This window comes from Tetrahymena thermophila (genome assembly GCF_000189635.1).
Source record: "Tetrahymena thermophila SB210 genomic scaffold scf_8254406, whole genome shotgun sequence".
NCBI lineage: Eukaryota > Ciliophora > Oligohymenophorea > Hymenostomatida > Tetrahymenidae > Tetrahymena > Tetrahymena thermophila.
In genome coordinates this window covers 608,938-630,690 of record NW_002476188.1, presented here as the reverse complement: position 1 = coordinate 630,690, position 21,753 = coordinate 608,938, and the positions used below count along the sequence as shown (strand labels likewise).

The following is a 21,753-nucleotide window of genomic DNA, read 5'->3' as shown; positions in this document are numbered from 1 at the left end:
TAAACAAAAAATCTCTCAATCCTTATAAACTAACTAATAATTTAATTAATTAACATTATTAATAAATTTCAACAAAAATAAAAAATAATTTAATTTCAGATTTAGATCAATTAATTCTTGCACAATTTTATGTCTTTATACAAATTTTATACTATTAAAAATCCATCTTTAATATTTTTATCATTTATTTTACTATTTAATTTGATATTTTTAATTAAAAGTTGCTGCTAAAGTAAATTAATATAGGAATTAAAAATACAAAAACAGATATTTATTTATAATTATGCGTTCAATATTTCTATGAATTTTAACTTTGCTTATTTATGAATAAATTTATTAATTTTGCTGATTCTTTTAAATTAACATTTTGTATTCATTTTTTTATTTTTTTAAGCAGTAATATGAATAATATAAAAAAATTTAATCTTTTAAAAACTCGATTATTTTTAATAATAATTTATCTTGTAAGTTAATATTTATTTTTCTCCTCTGAACCCAAAATTTCTTTTATAAAAATAAAAATAATGATGAAATATAAATTATACAATCAAGCCAGTATTTTTCTTGTACTTTAGATCAAGGATATTATTCTAGAGAATTTAATAAATAAATATGGTTTTACAAGAGTAACATTTTTATTTTTTTAATTTTGTTACCAAAATATAATAAGATTAAAAACTTTATTATATATTTATAAAATTATTAAAGATGCTTCTATAAAATAAATATAATTATTATATTCTAAAACATTAAATTAGATATTTGAAATATGTGTTTCTTTTATGACATTTAATTATTAATAGTATTGCTTCTAGATTTCAATTCGAACAAAAATTATTTAAATTGTAAAGAATAAAAATTAAACAACCAGACCAGCATAAATTTTATTTTTAGTAGAGGTTATGATTAAAAAAATATTTCAATCAAAGAATATCAATTAATAAAAATATATTACAATAGCAAGAGGTACTTTTATTTTCTATTTGAGTTTTATTATCAAATTTAAATAATATTTAAAAAGTTTGTTCATTATAATCAAAATTAGTTAAGCTGATTTTATATAATGTATATATTTTTATTTATTTTATATTTAACTCAAAAATTCAATATTATAAATATGAATTTATTTGAGGATACTTAAGTATTAAATCATAAATTTTTTAATTTACAATAATTATTTTTTATTCAAATTAAATTTAGAGATGGTAAATTTATTTTTTCAAATATTTAATAATTATACATTTTATCAATCAAATATTTTTGAAAAATGTTACTGAATTTGGTCATTTAGTTAATTACTTTAAGGTTTTTTCTTTATTAATATTTAAGTGGCATACATCAAAACTGATAATAAATTTAAAATGTTTGACAATTCCTTCAGGAAATATATTTCATTTAAAAAATAAGAGAGAGAGAGAGAGAATGTGTGTGTAAGAAAATATTTTAATAAATTAAATATATTATGATTAATATAAATCTATTATTTTATATTTTAAAAGCTAAGTAGAATTTTATTTATAGAATTTAATACTTTAATTTTTATAATACAAACAAGCAAAAACATAAGAAGATAGATTATTAATCTTAATGAGGTATTGATTATATATTTCCTAAAAAGAGGTTATTTCTTAAATTAATAAAAAAATGTAAATTAAGCAAAAATTTGGCTAATAAAATAATGTGTGACCTTTAGAGTATTGATAAATCTAATGACTATAAACAAATTATTTAAAAATACAAGTATTCGCTTATCTTTGATAAAATAACAAAAATATAATTCAACTCAATTATATTCACTCAAAAAAAATTAGAAATCAATAATTATTAAAAAAAATATTTATATAATTTTGATTAAGACTTAAAGGTATTCAAAAAGTATATATATTAAATAAAGATTGGTGTAAATAGAATTTGAGTTAATCAAAAAGGTATTAAAATGAAAGCAAATATAAAAAAATGTGATTATTGGGTGTAATTAGGCATAATAATTCCTAATGTCATGCTTATAATTTACACATACATAGGTTTTTAGATAATTATTTCTTAGGCTTCTTCAACTCTAGAATAAATAAAAACAAACATGTTAATTTATCAATTATAATAACAATCATCTATTCATAACGGTGTTTCATTATAAGTAAGACAAGCGCTTTAGGATATTTCTTGGAGCGTAAATATAGCTAATATAATGAATAATAAAATAAGAACTGGATAGGTTTTAATTAACCCGAAGTATGTTCCAGCAGTAATGAATCTTTAGCTAGCATTTAACAATGATAAAAGCTAAGAATAACTCTTAGGTTTATTTTTAAAGAACAATTTACTCACAACAGCTTGGTAAAATATTAATTAACTTTTAATCTTCTAAATTGAATAAAGACAAAATTTATCCCAAAATTATGTGTTTGCAAAAAAAAATAATTGAATATTTAAGATTTTTATCTTTTTTCAAGTAAACAAATATTTAAGACGATTATATTTATCCACATATTTTTAAAATTAATATTTAAATTTCCAAATATACAAAAAACGCAATTTTATCATCTAAATAATTCTAAATGACAACATTAGTTACTATATTTTGAATGCATAAATACAAATTAATTATTTCAAAGCAAAAATTAAAATAAAATATCTAATTATTTATAAGATAATATTTTCATAGATTTTTAATTTCAAAATAAAATATTTTCTTTTGAGTAAGTTTTCAGTTTTTCTTACATTTAAAGCTTTAACCAATGTTCTTTTATTAAATATCAAATTTCCTAATCAGATAAAGTATTTAAAAGAAAAAATATATAACCTCTTCCATTTATTCTTTAAAAAAATAAAATTATAGCTATATTGAAATAAGTTATTTTTTCATTTAAATAATACATTTTTATTATCATTAATATTATTTGAGTATAAACAACGCCATTTATTTTTTGTTAAATTTTTAAATTTAAATTATTTTAGGATTTAAAAAGACTACTCAATGCTAACAAAATTGGATAAAATTTAATAAGAATAAATACATCTCTCTAGCATTTTAGATCCTTTAATAAAAGCTTTTAAGTACTCAAATAATCTAGATTAATAATAAAAAAGCAAACTATAAATTTAAAGAATTTTCTTGGGATTTGATTATGATGGCATGCTATATTCCACGGGCTATAATTTAACTGATTTAGAAATAAAAGAGCTTTAAGAATAATCTAATTTAAGTTACTATTAATTTGATATTAGGTAGTAAAATTTCTATTAAGAAGCCATGAAAAGCGAGCTACCCATTTCTGTTTAATACATGTCCCCATCTAGCTAAATGATAAATAATTTAAATATTGGTCTGATTTGTTAACAATCAGGTTTAAAAAAGAATAATATTGTTTTGTGCAATGTTTACTAAGCTTAAGATTATGAGCTTTTAGGTTAAAATATGGGGAAATCTATGTAATACTATTATATGATTGACCCAGATGAAATGAGAATAATTTATCATTCAGATTCTAGTATGAATTCATAAAATATATAATTAGACACCTATTTATAATCAAAATATGATTAACAAATATCAACAAATTTATTAAATGTTATCCAAAATTAGGCTAAGCAAAATCACAACTACTAGAAATTAAATTCTACTAGCATCCGTGCATTGAACGATAGCTCTACATAATTTATTTATTAATTTCAAGATTAAAATAGTAATCCCTTAACTGTTATAATTAACTCCTTGTATTTGGTAAGTAAAAAACCTTCAGAAAGAAATTCATTTTATAAATGCTAGAGCTTATTGTTCATATAAGTATTCAACCAAGGTATTATGGAAACAGCTATCTAAGATTAATTTAAATAGGTACGATCATATATGCTATGGTATGAAATAGTTTTGTCTATTATATTAGCTATAGCTATGATCATATCAGTCATTTTTTCTTTTAAATTAAAAAACTAGTTTTATTTACCAATAATTCACTTAACTAAAGTACTTAAAAAACTCTATAAATTTCTTAGCTGTGCAAATAATGCAAATACAAGTGATGAAGAAATTATTTAGCTAATAGACGGTGAAAATGCATAAAACTTGTATTTTATGAGCAAAGATACAGAATTGCTATATATTAGTTTTAGAGGTCTTTTTAAAACTTTAAATACAACTAACAATAAATTACTTGAACTGACTGATGAAAATTAGTGCAAATCTCTCATGAAATTAATAAATTAATCACGATATTTTGAAAAATTTGGTAATAATAGTGCTCTAGGAGTTTGCCATAACAATATAGCTTGCATTCATATGAATTAAGGCAGATTTTTAGAGGCTTTATAACATTTTTCCATTTCAATTATTTATGCCTAATATGAACTAGATTTTTACAAAGACAAAGCAAAAACTGAATAAGAAAGTCTCATAGGCTAATCTCCTCCTTCATCTTTATCTCCTAGAAGAACATTTTAAAGATAAATATCTTATTTTGATAATTTGAGTAAAAAGAAAAGATTGATTAGAAGAAAGCAGCACAGCTTTATAATAAAAGAAAATAAAAACAATATTAATTAAGAAACAGAAACAAATAATGAAAGTGAAAAGTAAGAACTATAATATTTGTATTAAAAATTATTTAATAGAAAGTATAACTATATTAACACATTAATATTGCTTATACGAAGTTAATCAGTGACTAAATACACTCTGTCATCGTTGCATCTAACTCACTAAAACTAAACCTATTGTATTAATTCTTGTTTTCTAAACGAGGTGGATGAGCTTCTTTTAGAGCTTCTTATAATCGAACAGCATCTATAAAAGTCTGATTCAAGAACTCTGTAAATACTACTAACACGAGCTTAAGTTAAGCTAGATTTGAATTAGTATGTCGAAGCAAAAAAAATTATAAATTAATGTAAGTAGCTATTTTTAGAGACCTAGCAAAGTTTGATGGCAGCTGTTGGTTTAGAATCCGCTGCGATAGACAATTGTCCTTCCCCAACTCTTTTTACTCCTTAAAAAAAAAATAAATTAAATCTAAAAGGACAGCTAATTTTTCAGCAGCAAACAAGCATAAAATTAAATACACCTAAAAAAACATCATCTTCAAACAAAGGAACTTCATTCACAGAAGAAGTTAATGAAATAAAATTAAATACAGGATAAAAAATCAACCCAACTATAATGAAAAAGGGAAACCTCAAAAAAAAATTTACTCTACAAAGATAAGGTTCTATTGATAGAAGAGAAATAGATTGGATGATAAATAAATCCAAAAAATAGCTTCAAGGAAAAGAGTCTACTTAAAGCATATTTTCTTCAATGAATGAACCTCGTAGATTTAGCAGATTGCTATCAAATATTGGCTAGCAAGAAAATACACAAGCCTAAATCAACAATTCTAAATCTTTTTTAAAGATATCTGAAGTATTTAATTATAAATTTTTATTGAATTCTATTTTAATTTTTATTAAAATTAATTATTTTGATGACAAATTTAAAAAACTTATTTCTTATTTTTTTAAATAAAGATTGAGATTGAAGATAAAGAACCTAAAACACAAATAGATAAGTATTTTATCTCCCAAATATTCATCGCTAATTTATTATTTATTAAATAGGAATCCATCATTTATGAAAACAGGTCTTGATACTACTCCTAAATATAATAGCTTTACTCAATTGTAGATGAACTAGATATAAATTCAACAGCAAGACTCTTAAGCTCTTCTTAATCCTTTAAATTTAAACACTGGTTTAACAATATAAAACTCGATCAATAATGAATAACAAAATAAATAAAGCTCATTTCGTACCATAATTGAGTAGCCTAGTGGGTATTTTTCAACAAATAATAATAACAATAATAAAGAGGAATCAGTAACACAAACATAAATTGGTTAAAACACAAATAATGCAAAATTTAATTTAAATAGTTAATATGAAATTAATTAAATAAACAGCTTACAAATTTGTAATTCATAAAGTTCTTCTTTAGATATTAATAATAAACCTATTATAAGAAATTTAGATGTCCCTATACATTTACCAAGGTAGAAGTATCCTGAATAAAATACCTAATTAAACATTAGTCCAAGTAATAATTATAGAAATAACAATATTAATTTTAATTTAATCTAGCAAGAGGATAAATAGAATTAGAATAATTATGCTAACAATTAATAAGCTGTTTAAAATAATCATGCTGCTCCTGAAAAGATATCTAAAGTAAAAAGATACATTGATGATGAAAAAATGATTAGATTTGAGTTTTTCCCTGATATTTTAAGGACTTAACTAGTCCTTATAGAAGCAGATTTACTTATTTCTAAACAAATGTTTATTAAAGCTGCTGAATTACTGACTAAAAATATAGAGTGCTCATAATTTTACACTTCTCACTTAAGATCTCGACTTATAGAAAAACTCACTTATATATTTGAAATATTAAATATTGAGAGCGAGGATTTAAAATAATTCCATTAATCATTTAATATTAATATGTCCTTCAAAATTGCTCTTATATCTGCTTCTTCAAAGTCTTCAAACCAAAAACGAACTTATTTGTTTTGCAAAGACATCCTTGATGAGCTCATGAATAATTAAAATGATAAATTTGGACTAATTGTAAATAATTCATTTCTTCCTGTATCACTATAAGTGCCGTTGATGAAGATAAATTAAATAAAATCCAACTTCCACTAAGTAAAGTTCCATTTAAAACAAATATATAGAGAAATATACAAACTTGAAAATCCTGTTAAAAAAATTTTCCAAAGAAGAAGTTGCAGAAAAGGAAGTAGTTTAATAACATAAAAAATGCAAACATATCTTTAAAATGAAAATAATTCAATAATATGGAAAGTTTTCAATTGTTTTAAAAAATTAGGTTCCAAAAAATCAAAAAAAGAAAACATATTTAGATCAAATTAAATTAAAAAAAGTACTATCATTTAAAATTAGTTGAACAAAAATTAAATAGAAAATGAGAGCATGGATATAAATTTTATAACTGAAATTTAATCAAAAAGTAGTTAAAATAGTGAATTTTGTGAATCTATTTATAATGATGCTATTGATAATCCATAAAAAAGCTAAATTGTATAAATAAACCATTCATAAAATGGAAGTTTATTCCATTTGTAAGTGAAATAATCCAAATTTAACCAAGAAAATACAAATATTTCTTATGTAAACTCAAATTTATACACTCCTCAAATATTAAATTTGCAAAAGCCTCAGCGTTAGTTAAGCATTTATGAAAATTAGAGATTAGAAGCGAGTGATGATTTGACACTTAAAAATAAAAGTCTTCTTTATTCACCAATAAATAAAAATTATTTAATTCAACCATATAACAGAAATCCTTTTAGAAAAAATTCTACTTCAAAAGCTGGAGATAACTTAATCGAAACAAAATAATCAATAGAATAAATTTAGATTGAAGATGAAAATTATTCTCCGAAAAGCTTCTAAAACTAATCTATGAATTAAATAAACTCTATTTCTAGCCCTCCTCATATACCACTTTTAAGTTTTAATTTTAAATCACCTGAATTTATTACATAAAATATGTTACACTATGCTTCGTAGCCTCTAATATAGCTATAGCCAACTCCGATTGAAAGTAAAACATAAAATCATGGTCTAATCTTTAATCAAACAGTTTCTCCAAAGCTTTTGCAAAATCGCTATAAACTCTTTAGAAATAAATAAGATAACTACAATAGAATTTTCCATTTTTGTGTAAGAAAATCAATCATAGATATTATTTTAAGTGGTAAAATGTAAAATAAAAATTATTTGATTTCACAAAATATTTTAGAAGCAAAAAATTAAGAAAAATAATAGAAAAATCGTGCACTAAACAACATTAAAAAAAGCAGCATTTATCAACAAAGCTATTTAATTAATCAATAGAAAATAATTGTTTTTGTGTGTGATGAATAAAAAAAGTTACTTAAAGATTAAAAGTATAGATCCTTAATAAAATTATTATATTCTTTCAAAATTTTATTGATAGTCTTGTAATTAAATGAAAAAGAGTCATAAAAAGAGAAAGAATTTTGTGAAGATGAGTATTTTAACAATACTTAAGTTATAATGTTCTTTTACAGCGAAGATCGCCTATTATAATATCTCTATAATAAACGAGATAAACCTATTTGTAATACATAACCACTTATATATGAGCATTTTTAAACAGTGTTCTTCATCATTATTTTCAAGTTTTGATAAGGACAATAATAAGCAAAGTCCTGTCAAAATTGTTTTAAATCTCTTCTTTTATATTTTTTTATTTTTTTAGATCTAAATTAATTATCTTCTATAATTATTTAATAAAACCAAAAATTTATTTTTTAATTTTAACAAATAAATATAAAATGAGAAACCAGTTAATATTGATTTTCTAAAAATTTAAGATTTATTTTATTTTATTTTTTAAAAAGTTAATTAAATATTATAAAACTAGCTTCTTATCATCTTTGAAATCAACTTACTTTATTAAAAAAAATATTTTATAATTTTTTTAATATAAAAAGAAATTGAATTTATTATCTTCATGTAAATATTTAAAAATTTATAATTAGTTTATACAATTAGTAATATTTAAAAAATTATTACAATTAAATTAATCTTAATACAAAATATGTTTTTAAATTTATTACTAATTAATTATTAATAGGGTAGAAATAATATTTTGCTAACATATATAAAAAAGATAAATGTCATTTTTTTATTATTACTTCTAATTTAATTGTAATGCTTAATAATAACAAACCTTTATTTTTTTCTCTTTTTAAAACTAGAAACAATTTTCTTACAATTTTATGGATTTTATGGCAAAGCTGGTTTATATTTTATAAAACACTAAACTGTTTACATGATTTATGGTTTTAGTATAATAAAAATAGTGAAAATTTTTATATATCACTCTTTTCATTAAAATTTGTTTCATTCTTTTCATTAAAAATATATCATTCTTTTCATTTAATAGAAAAACTTACTATAACTTTCTAATTATAGTATTAGTTAGTACTGAAAAATTGATAATCTTACAAAACAAACAATAACAATAAAAGGATATCAAAATTTTCTTAGTTGATTTAATTAATAACAAATTTAAAACTAAAGAAAAAAAATTAATAGTAGAACTAATTAGGAAGAACAAGAAAAAAAAATATCTATATTCCACTCAATAAATATTTAAAAATGAAAATATTATTTTATATCATAGCTACTAGTTTTTTTTTGATGGCGGCTTTTGGTTTTGCTCTTCTGAGTTAGTATTTTGCTTTGAAATTTGTAAAAAGCTAGGTTTAAGCTTTATAAGAGAAACTATATTAATAATAAATTATGTTTAGTAAACAATTAACATAATGCACATCTTATCAACTAAGCAAACAGCTGCAAATATATCCTATAATGATTACAACTGTAAACTAACTCTATTCTAAGATTCTTGCAGGGAATATCTAAGCAAATCCTTTTTACATAAGACCTTTGTTAAACACAGAATTATTTTACCAAAATAAAGAAGAAAAATACCTAACAGAGGGTTTTAAACAGAATTTTGCATAAACTTCTCAATGGTAAATAAATTTTATTATTTAAATCGATGGATACAACTTCAACTACTCACTAAAAAAGTTTCTCTATTAATACATTTTATTTAATAAAGAATTTAAAATAAAAATAACTATCTTTAAAAATTCATTTTGATTCAATTTTGACTAGTTATTTATTAGCTTGTAAATTAAAGTAATTAATCTTCATCGCACCTTAAAAATAACTTAGTTTTTATTAGTTCTATATAGTTTAAATTTTGAAAGACATCCTTATTGCTTAGTATTTATTAATACGATTTTTATTTAATTTGAAAGAAAGCTTGTTTTCTATTTATTATTCAATATGGCTTATTTTCTTAAATAAAATAGAAACTATTATTTCAAAAGTTTTTATTTTCTAAATATTTTATACATAAAGATTTTATTTTATTAGGTACTAATAAAATATTAGTTAATTTGATTAGCTAGATTCTCGAAGCTTAAATTTACTGAAAAATATAACATTATTAGATCCTTTAATCCACTCAGTCAATTACCAATACAGTTAGTAGAATAATAACTCTTCAATTACTCTTTAAAGAATTATGTTTGGTTTAGAAAGTGAGGGCATTTTATTTCTAACAACAAGAAATAGCAGTTTTTCAAATATTTCAAATGCTTATTAATGCAATAAGGGAGTATTTAATTTTGATCCTAGATGCTCATAGTGGTTCATTTAGTCTTAAAATTATGATTCCTAAATTTTATTTTCACCAAATTATGCTAACGCTAAAGGGTAGTTTTCCAATTTACTTTGTTAAAAGATGAACTAATTTAGCAATTAAGATGGATTAGACAGAATTCATCATGTTTAATGTTTTAACTTGCTAATTTAAAATTTAATCAAATATTTCTAAAATTTTGCAAAATCAACAATATAAAGTTATATTTTGGATCCAAGAAGCAATTAAGTTATTTATGATTCTAGTCAGCCATATGAGTATCCTTAATAAACTATTTAACAAATAGAATTGAATTATTTGTAATCTCAGGAAAGTGCCTAAGTTTTTGATTAAATGCTTAGCAAATATAATTATTGGATATTAGAATCTTTAAATTACAGCAGCAACGAATTGTTAACTAAATTAACGGAATAGGTAACAGTATTTGAATATCAAAGGAATTAAACTAACTCAAGTGTGATATTAAGTCCTATTTTTATTATTGATAAAAAACCTTAATTTTTAAATGTAAAATAAGAGCAGAAATCTAGAATTGACATAGATATAGCTTTTTTATAAGTAAATATTATAGCAGATACTGTGCTAAAATAGTAATCTGAAGACATGGTTGAGTTTTTTGATTAATTTTACTTCTACAACTGTATTGCCCAAATTATTTTTGGAGTTGTTGTTATTATTTTTTAGATTTACTACACTATTAAAATTCTTATTCTTCTTAACAGTCCTATAGATCATCTAATCAAGATCCTCAAAAGGATTTAGATTGACATAAAAACTGATTAGCTATTTTCATTGTTTGTTGACTTTTCACTTAATTCAGAGGATATCTTTCTTTCTAAAGAAGCTTATGATCTTTTTAAAAGCTTCGAATTAGTATTTCATAATCTGACATACACTTCTTGCAACTTTTTCATTAGCGACTAAAACTAAACTTTGATGGGTCTTTGCAGAAAAGTATAGTTTTTTGAGTAATTTGAAAATTACAATATTGTGGGAATAGCTCACAATAATATAGGGTCAATACTTATGAGTCAGGGGCATTACTTCCAAGCTTTAGAGCACTTTTCTTTATCTATATTGTTTGCATAATGCGAAATAAAGGATTTTTGTCTCTAATATAAATAATCTTTAAGTTCTTAAATATTGACACAATTTGGGTTTGATCATAGTCAAAAAAAAAAGTAAACGATGAATTAAAAGTATATTTAATTTGATAAAAGCAATCCTTTAAATAGTATGCAGAGCTATAATCTGTCAAGTATTTATTAAAAAAATACTCCATACATCACTAAAAGGTAAAATTTCAAAATTGAAAAAAATATTATCAAACCTAATCTTTCAGATAAGAATGAAACAGATGATTTCTGTTTATCATAAATATAAAGTAATTAAGAAGAAAATTAATTTTTGCATATTTTAAATGAAATCAATAAAGAAAGCATATATGAAAAGCTTAAAAGTTAGTTTTTTAAGAAAAAAAATATTAGCTAAAATGATGTTGAGGACTTTATCAAAAATAGCTATAGGTATCCTTATAATTCATAAAGAGAAGATTTATTAACCTAGAAGCATAGAATCTCATTAAAAAATGAAAACAGTGATTAACATTACAAAAGATTAACTTAAGAATGCTATTGTTTTATTGATGATGGGCATTTATAATAAAGATATCAACTTCTTTTAAACATTTATTTCAGAAAAAGAAACTACATTACTACTTTAATTGCTTTTTAGGAAAGCCAAGATGAAGATAAAAAATATTAATCACAAAATTAAGAGCTTTATAAATATAATTTTTGGTAGGAAATTAAAAGTCTCTTAAAAAATATTTTGTATATTCTCCCTTATTTGCCTTTTGAGAAACAGCATGAAATTGAAATCTTAACTCTTATCTGCAAATGCCATGTTAAACTTAATAATCTCTAAAAATGTGAAATAATTCTTATGTACTGTGATAATTTAAAATAGTCTCTCAAAAAAGATAATAAAATAATAAATAATGGAAATGATAATTTTTTACTTAAAAATAGAAAAAGTTGTTATTATAAAAACTAAAATTAGTTAAATGCTAATACAAATAATTTGGATTTCGTGAGTGCATAAAATAAATAAACTAATAATTAATCTAAAATCTATTTTAGCTCTAGAATAGAAAAAATGTAATAAGAACTTTTCTAAGCCTCCACTTAACAAAATAAATCATAAAATAATAATTGTTTTAGTAATAATATGAAATCTGTATCTGCTAACTCTTAAATATTCGAACACAGCTAAGCAATATCTTCAACGTAAAGACTTAATAATTATTTAAAAAATAAAAATGAAGGAGAAATCAAAAATATAACTTTAAATGAAACTCACTTTTAATTGCTAAATGCTAATCCTGATAATGAAAATAAAAATATTTTTAATTATAAATATTAAAGCAAATAACACAAATAATCAAATAAGTCTTTTAATACTTTAATGTAATAAAAAATCGAAGCATCAAGCTTCATTTAAAGTTAAAATTAAAACTAAAACCTAAAGGATAATATGATCGAGAATGGTGAAAAATAAAGTTCTTAATGCAGAGATTTAAATGAAAATTATCTTAATTTTTCATAGCTCTAGTACAAGGATTCTGAATAAGATTTAAATTAAAAAAATATTAATTTTTAAGCAGGTTTGATTGACCAATATGATAGTACCTAAAAAATGCAAAAAAGCTTGTAAATTGCAAGTACCTATTAAGTTTTAAGAAAAAAAAACTAAACAACTTTTGATAAATAATTCAATTTATTATCTAATAATTTATCATGCGATTCCCCAAGCGAATCTTAAAACTTATAAATTCAGAGAAATTAATTCAAAAAATAACGATTATCTCAATCTTCATACCTGAAATAGAATTAAGTTAGATAATTTCTAAATATCATTTAAGAAAAAGATTAAAATTTTTAAAATTTAAGAAAATCTCTAACAAATATCCTTGAGAAAAGTAACACACCAAGTGATTAAAAAAGTATATAACCTCATAAATAGTGCGTTAATCATTCAAATTTAAATCTTCTATAAACTAAATAAAATATAGAGCTAATTTTGTAAAATATAAGGAAAATAGAATAAATAGGAGCAGATCAAGAAGATATTATATTTGAATTAGACGAAGATGTTTTAAATTTTGAGATAGATATAGCAAATGTAGAATTATTATCAAAATAAAAAAAATATTATTAATCAGCTATTATTTTAACGAACTTGTTTGAAAATTGTAAGAAATTTATGTCACATTTTCCTTATAAAATAATCAAGCAGCTAAAATTAATTTTTGATAATAGTTGCATCATCTCTAAAGATTTTAATAATATATGCAAAAAGTTAAACCCTAAGATCTCAATGTAAATAGTTTTTATATTTGCTTGTCAAAATGAAAACGAAAGTATTTATTAGTCAATATCTTTACTATCAAATCTTGTTAGCTAAATATTAATTTCGCAGAAAGATTAACTGGGTATAATTATTTCAAGCTTTTAGCATTCTTATATATAATAATACTAGTGTCTGACATTTGTTAGTATGATAAAACCAATTTTTTAGAATATTATTGAAGATATATATTAATAAATATCTTATTAAGACTTCTAAAACTTGCTATAATGTGTTACATTATGTAAAATTTCTGAAAAAAATTTAGAAAATTCATAAAGATCAACTTTGGATTTATAAAATTTAGAAAATTAAAAGCAATCAGAATACTTTATAGACATTTCAAAAAGATAATAAGAAGTTAAATCAAATATATATAATTAATAAAAAAAGGACTTTACATTTGATAGAATATCTACTTTAAAATCTTTATACAGCATACCAAACGATTCTCCTAATACCGAAAAAAATCATTAAGAATCTTACATTTTACCAGAAGAAAAAAGTGATTTCATACAAAAACCTATTAGTACTACTCCATTTCGTAATATACTTCATAAGGAATAATAATAAATAAGAAAATGTATTTATAAAGAATAAATAAAAAATGAAAAATGTGATCTAATTTATTAAAATAGTTAAAGAAGTAATATTTAAAAATAAAATCAATTTGAAAATGTAAAGAAAGAGTAAAAAAGAAACAAATTATCAATAGAACATTCTTTATAAATAAATAGAGATCCTAATTTAGATAACTTGTAAAAATAGTGTAAAGACATTAACTATCATGATTCTTCAATTATATCTTGCTTAGAAAATCTGAAATACCATTACCTTAATACTTTTTAAATGTTTTAAAATAGAAATTTCCAATTTCATTAATGCATGAGAAAAACTTTAAGTTCAATGTTTTTTAATTAAAACTTAAGCATTTAATATACATTTTCTCAAAAATAATAACTTGATTCTTTCTAATCTTCATAAAATTTAAATAAAATCATTATTTATTCTACTGACAAAATAGAGATTATAAAAAATGATTTGTTTGATAAGCTTTGTATTCTTTTATCATATCTAAATATAAAGTTAATAATTTTGCTGTCATAAAAAGGGAATAATTTTTTAGAAGTAGAACCAGATTTAAGTTATAGATACGAAAGTAAAGTGATAATCAAATTATTTTACACTTATTCAAGCCTCCTAAAATATCTTCAAAATCAAAGAGAACATATATCTTAAAATATTTATCCAACAATCATCCAGCATTTCTGATTGATTACTGTAAAAGAAAAAGCATTTTGTTTGAAAAAAAAATTCGAATTTCTGAAAATTTATATATCCATCCACATTAATTCTTATAAAATACTTTTCATAATTTAATTAATAATATAAAAGAATATGTTGTCTTTATAGCCTTAAAATAATATGTTTAATTTTTAAAAAATTTTTTTGTTAATATTTTGAAATTTTCAATAGTAATAATTTTTCTAACTTTAATATAAATATTGTAAATTAATTAATTATAGATAGTTATATTAAAAACTGCAAATATACATTAACTAATACATAAATTTATTATTAAAAATGAGGCTAATTTTAATACAAAAATGAAGATTGTTTTAATAAACAAAAATAACAGTATATATTTAGGAAATAATCATAGATATTTTTCATACTTTAAAATAGTTTTTTATTCAATTATAATTTTTAATTAAAAAAACTATCTATTGAATTTAAAAATAATAAATAGATTATCTAGAAAATCTTTTGAATATTTGTATTAGATTTATAGAAATCATTTTAAGTAGAAAAAGTGATTAAAAAATAAAATTATTTGATTTGCACATATTTTTATTTATAATTAACCTAAGAAACCTATATTTACTAACTTTTATTCATTTAAGAATTAACATAAACAAGCAAAACAAATTTAACATATTAGCTATCCTCTCTTAAAGGTTTTAATTAGAAACCAGCAATTTATGTATATTTTTATTAACTTTTAATAATATAGAGAGAAACAAATCAGTAGGAGTGTAATTAATATATTTATTTATGTTATTAAAATATTGTTTGTTATTATTAAATAATTTAATCTGTAAAAAAGAACTTAAGCTGACTGGGATAGAATTATTGTTAAGCAATGAAATTTAAACTAGCACTGATATTTATAGTCTTTAATTAAAAAAACTATCTATTGAATTTAAAAATAATAAATAGATTATCTAGAAAATATTTTGAATATTTGTATTAGATTTATAGAAATAATTTTAAGTAGAAAAAGTGATTAAAAAATAAAATTATTTGATTTGCACATATTTTTATTTATAATTAACCTAAGAAACCTATATTTACTAACTTTTATTCATTTAAGAATTACTTAAACAAGCAAAACAAATTTAACTTATTAGCTATCCTCTCTTTAAGGTTTTAATTAGAAACCAGCAATTTATATATATTTGTATAAATTTTTAATAATATTGAGAGAAACAAATCAGTAGGAGAGTAGTTAATATATTTATTTATGTTATTAAAATATTGTTTGTTATTATTAAATAATTTAATCTGTAAAAAAGAACTTAAGCTGACTGAGATAGAATTAGTGTTAAGCAATGAAATTTAAACTAGCACTCATATTTATAGTGAATATTACAATAATGCTCACCTTTATATAAGCTATTATTAGTCAAGCTATTTCAATATACCATTCTAAACAGCTTATCTAACAATTTTCAAACTAATTATATCAAAATTAAATTGATTTTAGTCAAAAAGCATCATAGTTATTATCTTTAAAGCTTTAAATAGAAATGCAGAGTATTCCATTTCAGCTAAATTTGATAAATTCTTATTCTTATAAGCTTATTACAGGGAGAATCAAGCTTACTCCTAACTACCGCTCCCCAATCATTTAAGTTTTGAATCTTTATTACCAAAAAGGAGACCCTTAGTTGATAGAATTGTATTTAAGAAATAAATTATTAATCTCTACTTGGTAATTAATTAATTAAACTAAAAAATACTTATTAGTTTTCCTTTCAAAAATAATATTCAATTAAATTAAAAAAATTTTTTTGATGTTAATAGAGCTAAATAATTACTATTTTTTAATTAATTATTTATTTATTTGCTTATTTTTGGTTGAGAAGAAGCACAAAAAAAGTGTTAAAAGCACTTTTAAATTTAACTAAATATATATATATTTACTTTTTTACATGAAATGAAAATTAAATTTAATTAAAAATAAAGGTATTAGTAGAATTCTACTGAAATAAATTAACTAAATAGTTAGGGTTAGTAACTCTTATCTTAAATTAATAGAGTGGATCCCTTAATGAAAGCAATATTATCATTAAACTAAAATGATGGATATGAAGAGTATATTCCAATTTAAAATATATTTTTTGGTTTTTCTTTGGAAGGATTATTTTACTCTACAAGTCTCAATTCTACTTTAAGTATAGAGCCAAATGAAAAATGTCATAAAGGGCTTTTTGTTTATGATCCTACTTGCCGCTAATGGTTTATAGATGCTATGAACTAGACATCTTTAAGTCTGAATTCTCCAATAATTTCATTTGGTGATCAAATACCTTTTCCATCATAGCAATCTTGCTAAAAGGTGATGTACTTTAACTAAAATACATAATAAGAAGAGATATCTCATGTTTTATGCATTGAATCTAAGATATCCCAAATTAAAAATTACTTTAAAAATTTAGCATAATCTACTAAGTAACTGTACATAATATCGCCATCTTCTTAGATTGTAATTTTCGATTCTTCTTAAACGAACTTAAATTAAAATTTAAGTTTCTAAACTCTTTAATAAGCAGAATTTAATAATTTAGATCCATAAAATTCAGACTTTTAATAATTGCAACAAACACTAAATAGTAATTACAAAAATTGGATATTTAGCTCCTTAGATTATTTAGATAATAAAATTGTTAGTACTTTAGGGAATTAAACTATTTCGATTCCTTGTACGCGAAACGGTACTAAATATCAAGCTATCATAGATCCTATTTTTATTTTTGATTAAATTCCTTATTATAGTGGCAATTTTTAGCAAAAAGGTTAGACCTTAGTAGAAGTAGCATATTTATCAATAAATATAATATCAGATGAAGAACTTTTACAATATTAATAGGATATAATATTCATATTGAATAATTACTTTTTATATGGAGGAGTTTTAGTGTTAATTTTTACACTCATTTCAGTTTTTATTTCACTTTTCTACACAATATAAATAATAAACCTTATTGAGGCCCCTATAAACCATTTGCTAAAAATACTCAAAAGAGTCAAAATCAATACGAATGATCCTGAGTTAGGTTCAATTATTTCTAGCAATTTGCTTAACGAAGAAGAAATGTTCCTTTCTCAAGAAACATATGAACTCTATATGAGTTTTTAATCGATTTTTAATATCCTCCTCTTACAATCTGAAAACGTATATAAAGATAACTAAGCCAAAACATTGATTACATTGTGTAAAAATTTAGATTTTCTTCTTAAATTTTAAAATTACTACGCTGTGGGCATTACATATAATAATATAGGAGTATTTTTGCTTCACCAATGCTAATTTTTTCATGCACTTGAATGCTTTTAAAGTTCAGTGCAATTTGCAAAGTACGAGATCTAAAAATTTTGTAATTAAAATCCAAGCTTAGCTTAATCATCAGGGTTATATAAATACTGCTTTAACTTTTAGTTAAATGATAACAATTCAAACCAACAAGATTTGGTGAAAGACATTCAATAAACCTAATAGGAATAAACTAATATGAATAATTTGCAAAGAAAATAAACAGAATATGATAAAAAGAAAAGTAATTCTATTTTTTAAAGAGCTGACTAACAATCTTCAGATCAAAATAAGATCAACTCTCAAAAAAACTGTGCTTTAAATTTGTCAGTAGATTAGTAATCAAATAAACTGAAGTAAGAGAGCTCATTTAAGCATAAAATATGGAAATCAATAAAAGTGATATTTTACAAAATATTTAAATGCAAAAAACCAATCGAAAATGAAAACAAATAAGAAGAAATATAAAATAAGGATGATTAAAAAGGGTAAATAGATGAAAATTATTAGTAAATATTTTAATTATATACTACCTATTTTTATAGAAAATAAAATTATATATTCACTTTAATTGCCTATCAAGAAAGTTTTGAATTAGCAAAATAAAAATAAAAAACATCAGAATAAAATCAAACTCCTTAACTTAATCTATGGCATGAAATAAAAGATTTAATTTAAGAATTAAAAATAATTTCATAGAATCTACCAATAAAAATGTTTTTAGAATCACCTATTAATATTTTAACGTCTAAATGTCACTTTAGATTAAATGAATTTTCAATAGCATAAGAAAAATTAAATGAATGCTATACTCAAATGGATTAATTAAAAAAAAATTTAATGACAAATCTATAAAATTCTTCTAAAGATAAAAATAATTCTCCGAAAGATGTAAGAAATTAGGAAAATCTTTTTCTTAGTAGAGAAATGAATTAAACAATAAAAAGTCCATTAAGTATTCCCCAGAAGAGGATAACTTAAATTAGGTAGAATCAAACCTTAGTAAATTAAAATCTTAACTTAAAATAATCTTCAAATTAACTTAGCAATTTCATAACCAATAATTAAAGCGAATAAGATTATTAAACTTAAAAAAAATATTCAAATTTTTAAAGATAGATAACAAATAAAAACTTAGAAAGTAGTTATCTCAAACATGAACAAAATGATTTGAGCCCTCAAACATAACATTCTAATATTACTTTTTAGAAAGATTGCTTGATCGACTATTCTTAAATTTATAAAGTTCCAATTAGAGAGACTAATCCTGCATAGTAAGAAAGTTTTTTGGATAGCTAATCTTCTCCTTTAACCCAAAGAAGGCTATACTAACTCTAAAAGTTTACCACTCCTTTAAATTATAATTAAGTGACTAATAGATAGTTTTTGTAAAGGTATAAATCAATGAAGAGTAACCTATAATCTAAATAGAATTAATAATTTGCTGGATCATTAGCTTAAATTGATGATAATTAAAATAAAACAAGAAATGTATCATTCTAAATAAATAAAGAGAATAATAATTAAACTTTTAGCGATGCGTTATCAAAATTAAAAGAGTAAGATATTGAAAAATAGAACTCAATTAATTTTAATTTAGAGTCATATTTTGTATCGAAATCAAAGGAATATTAAGAAAATTTAGATAAAAAGACATCTTAATTTTAGTTGTTCATATAAACTATTGAGATGACTATTGGATTTTATTAATCTGAATTTTATTTATAAAAGAAAGATTATTTAAATTCTGCTGATTAACTTTCTAAAGTTTTCGAAAATAATTAAAGAATACTTGCTCATTTTCCTTACAGAATAGTTAGCTACCTAAAGGATATATTTAATCACTACAATATTTTATCTCCTTCCCTAAACCAAATTTTAACTAGGCTACATCAAAATTAGCCAATGCATTTATCAATAATATTAGATACAAATGGTAATAATTAAACAGCTATTTAATCACTTAAAATTATAAGTGGTGTATCCAATGATGTTTTGTATAAAAACTAAGATCAATTAGCAATTAATATTTTCAATCAATAAGAAGGTATTTTAGAAAAATACATGGAATTTATGAAAGTAAGTTAAATAAAAAGTTTATTAAATCTAATATTATCTGATATAAATTCTATTATTTCAAAATTTGAAAGCCAAGATGTAATTTAGATGGCATCAGAAATATTAGAAAAAGATAACGATGATAAAAATTAACTATTTTAAGGTAATAGTAATACTTTGAAGCAATAATAATAGAACACTAATGAAAAACCAAATCAAGATTAGCCATTATTTAGTAATTTTTAAGAAAAGTTAAACCAATAAAATTAAACAGGAATATTTAATAATTAATCTGACAATAATGTTTTACAAAGTTGTTCTAATCATTAATAATATTTTCAAAAAGAAAATTAAAAATATGACATTTTTGATTAATCCTGTTAATCAAATTTAACTTTAAATTAACAAGATTCACAAAATTTACAACAAAGCTAAAGTAAAAAATACCAAAACTATTTAAAAAAAAAGTAAATGAATCTTTTAGATTATTTAGGTGATAACAAAGATAAAATTTTAACTAATTTTAGATAACAAATTCAAGCTAAAGGAAATTAATAAGATTCATAATTAATGATTTAAGCACCCAAAGAAGAAACTCGCAATTAAGATTCATATCTGAGTGACGTGTAAATAGTAAAATTAAATTATATCTAAGGAGATATTGTAGATTAATCTAAAATGGATTCATCCAAAGACGAATTTTCAGATTCAAATATAAAATTAGAAGAACTTCCTTGTAATTTGGATAGTTCATACTAGTGCAAATCATTATAAATTATAGATGAAATAATATCTTAGAAAGATTAAGAAACTATTAATAAAATAAATTAAAAATTTCATTTTTTAATAAGATAAACAATAGCCTAACTATATTCCAAATAAATATAATTTGAGGAAAAAAAGTTTAATGTCTTTAAAAATAATTTTAAATATTAATATTGCAAATACAAACTGCTAAATAAATAATAAAACGATATTTTTGATTTTTATCACATTTTCTAGATAAAAAATTGCACTCAATAAAGTAATAATAGAGTCATTTTGTATTCTACAAACAAAATTCAAGTATTGAAAAACAATATGTTTAACTAACTATGCTTTACTCTATTTTCTCATGATATGCTATTGGTTATTTTTTCATCAGAAAAAGGATAAAATTTTCTTGAGTAGGAGTAAGACTAATGTTACATTTTTCAAGAAAAAGTAATAATAAGAATATTTTATTCTACTAACTTATTGATCAACTTTCTTTAATCTTAAAGAAATCAGTTTACAAAGAAAACTTATACCAGCTATCTACAACATTTTTGAAATTTACATCAATAAAATGAAATTTCTGTATTTAAATTATATACTAACTTAAAATTTAAAAAAGAAATTTATAAAAACTGATTAAAATATATATTTATTTATATATTATTTTAAAAT

The 21,753-nt window shown here is 21.4% G+C and overlaps 1 protein-coding gene across 1 annotated transcript; it reads left to right on the top strand. All coding sequences in view use genetic code 6, as the record gives it.

Moving 5' to 3' along the window:
- Positions 1–2,188: 2,188 nt before the first annotated feature.
- Positions 2,189–21,636, top strand: TTHERM_00247080 (transmembrane protein, putative; the record flags this gene model as incomplete). The annotated part of the gene is made up of 8 exons (XM_001023837.3): positions 2,189–2,337; positions 2,959–5,398; positions 5,503–5,543; positions 5,593–7,751; positions 7,995–8,138; positions 10,051–13,515; positions 13,939–14,428; positions 16,920–21,636. 8 exons carry the CDS (start codon positions 2,189–2,191, stop codon positions 21,634–21,636), a joined length of 13,605 nt encoding a protein of 4,534 aa, XP_001023837.3.
- Positions 21,637–21,753: the final 117 nt, after the last annotated feature.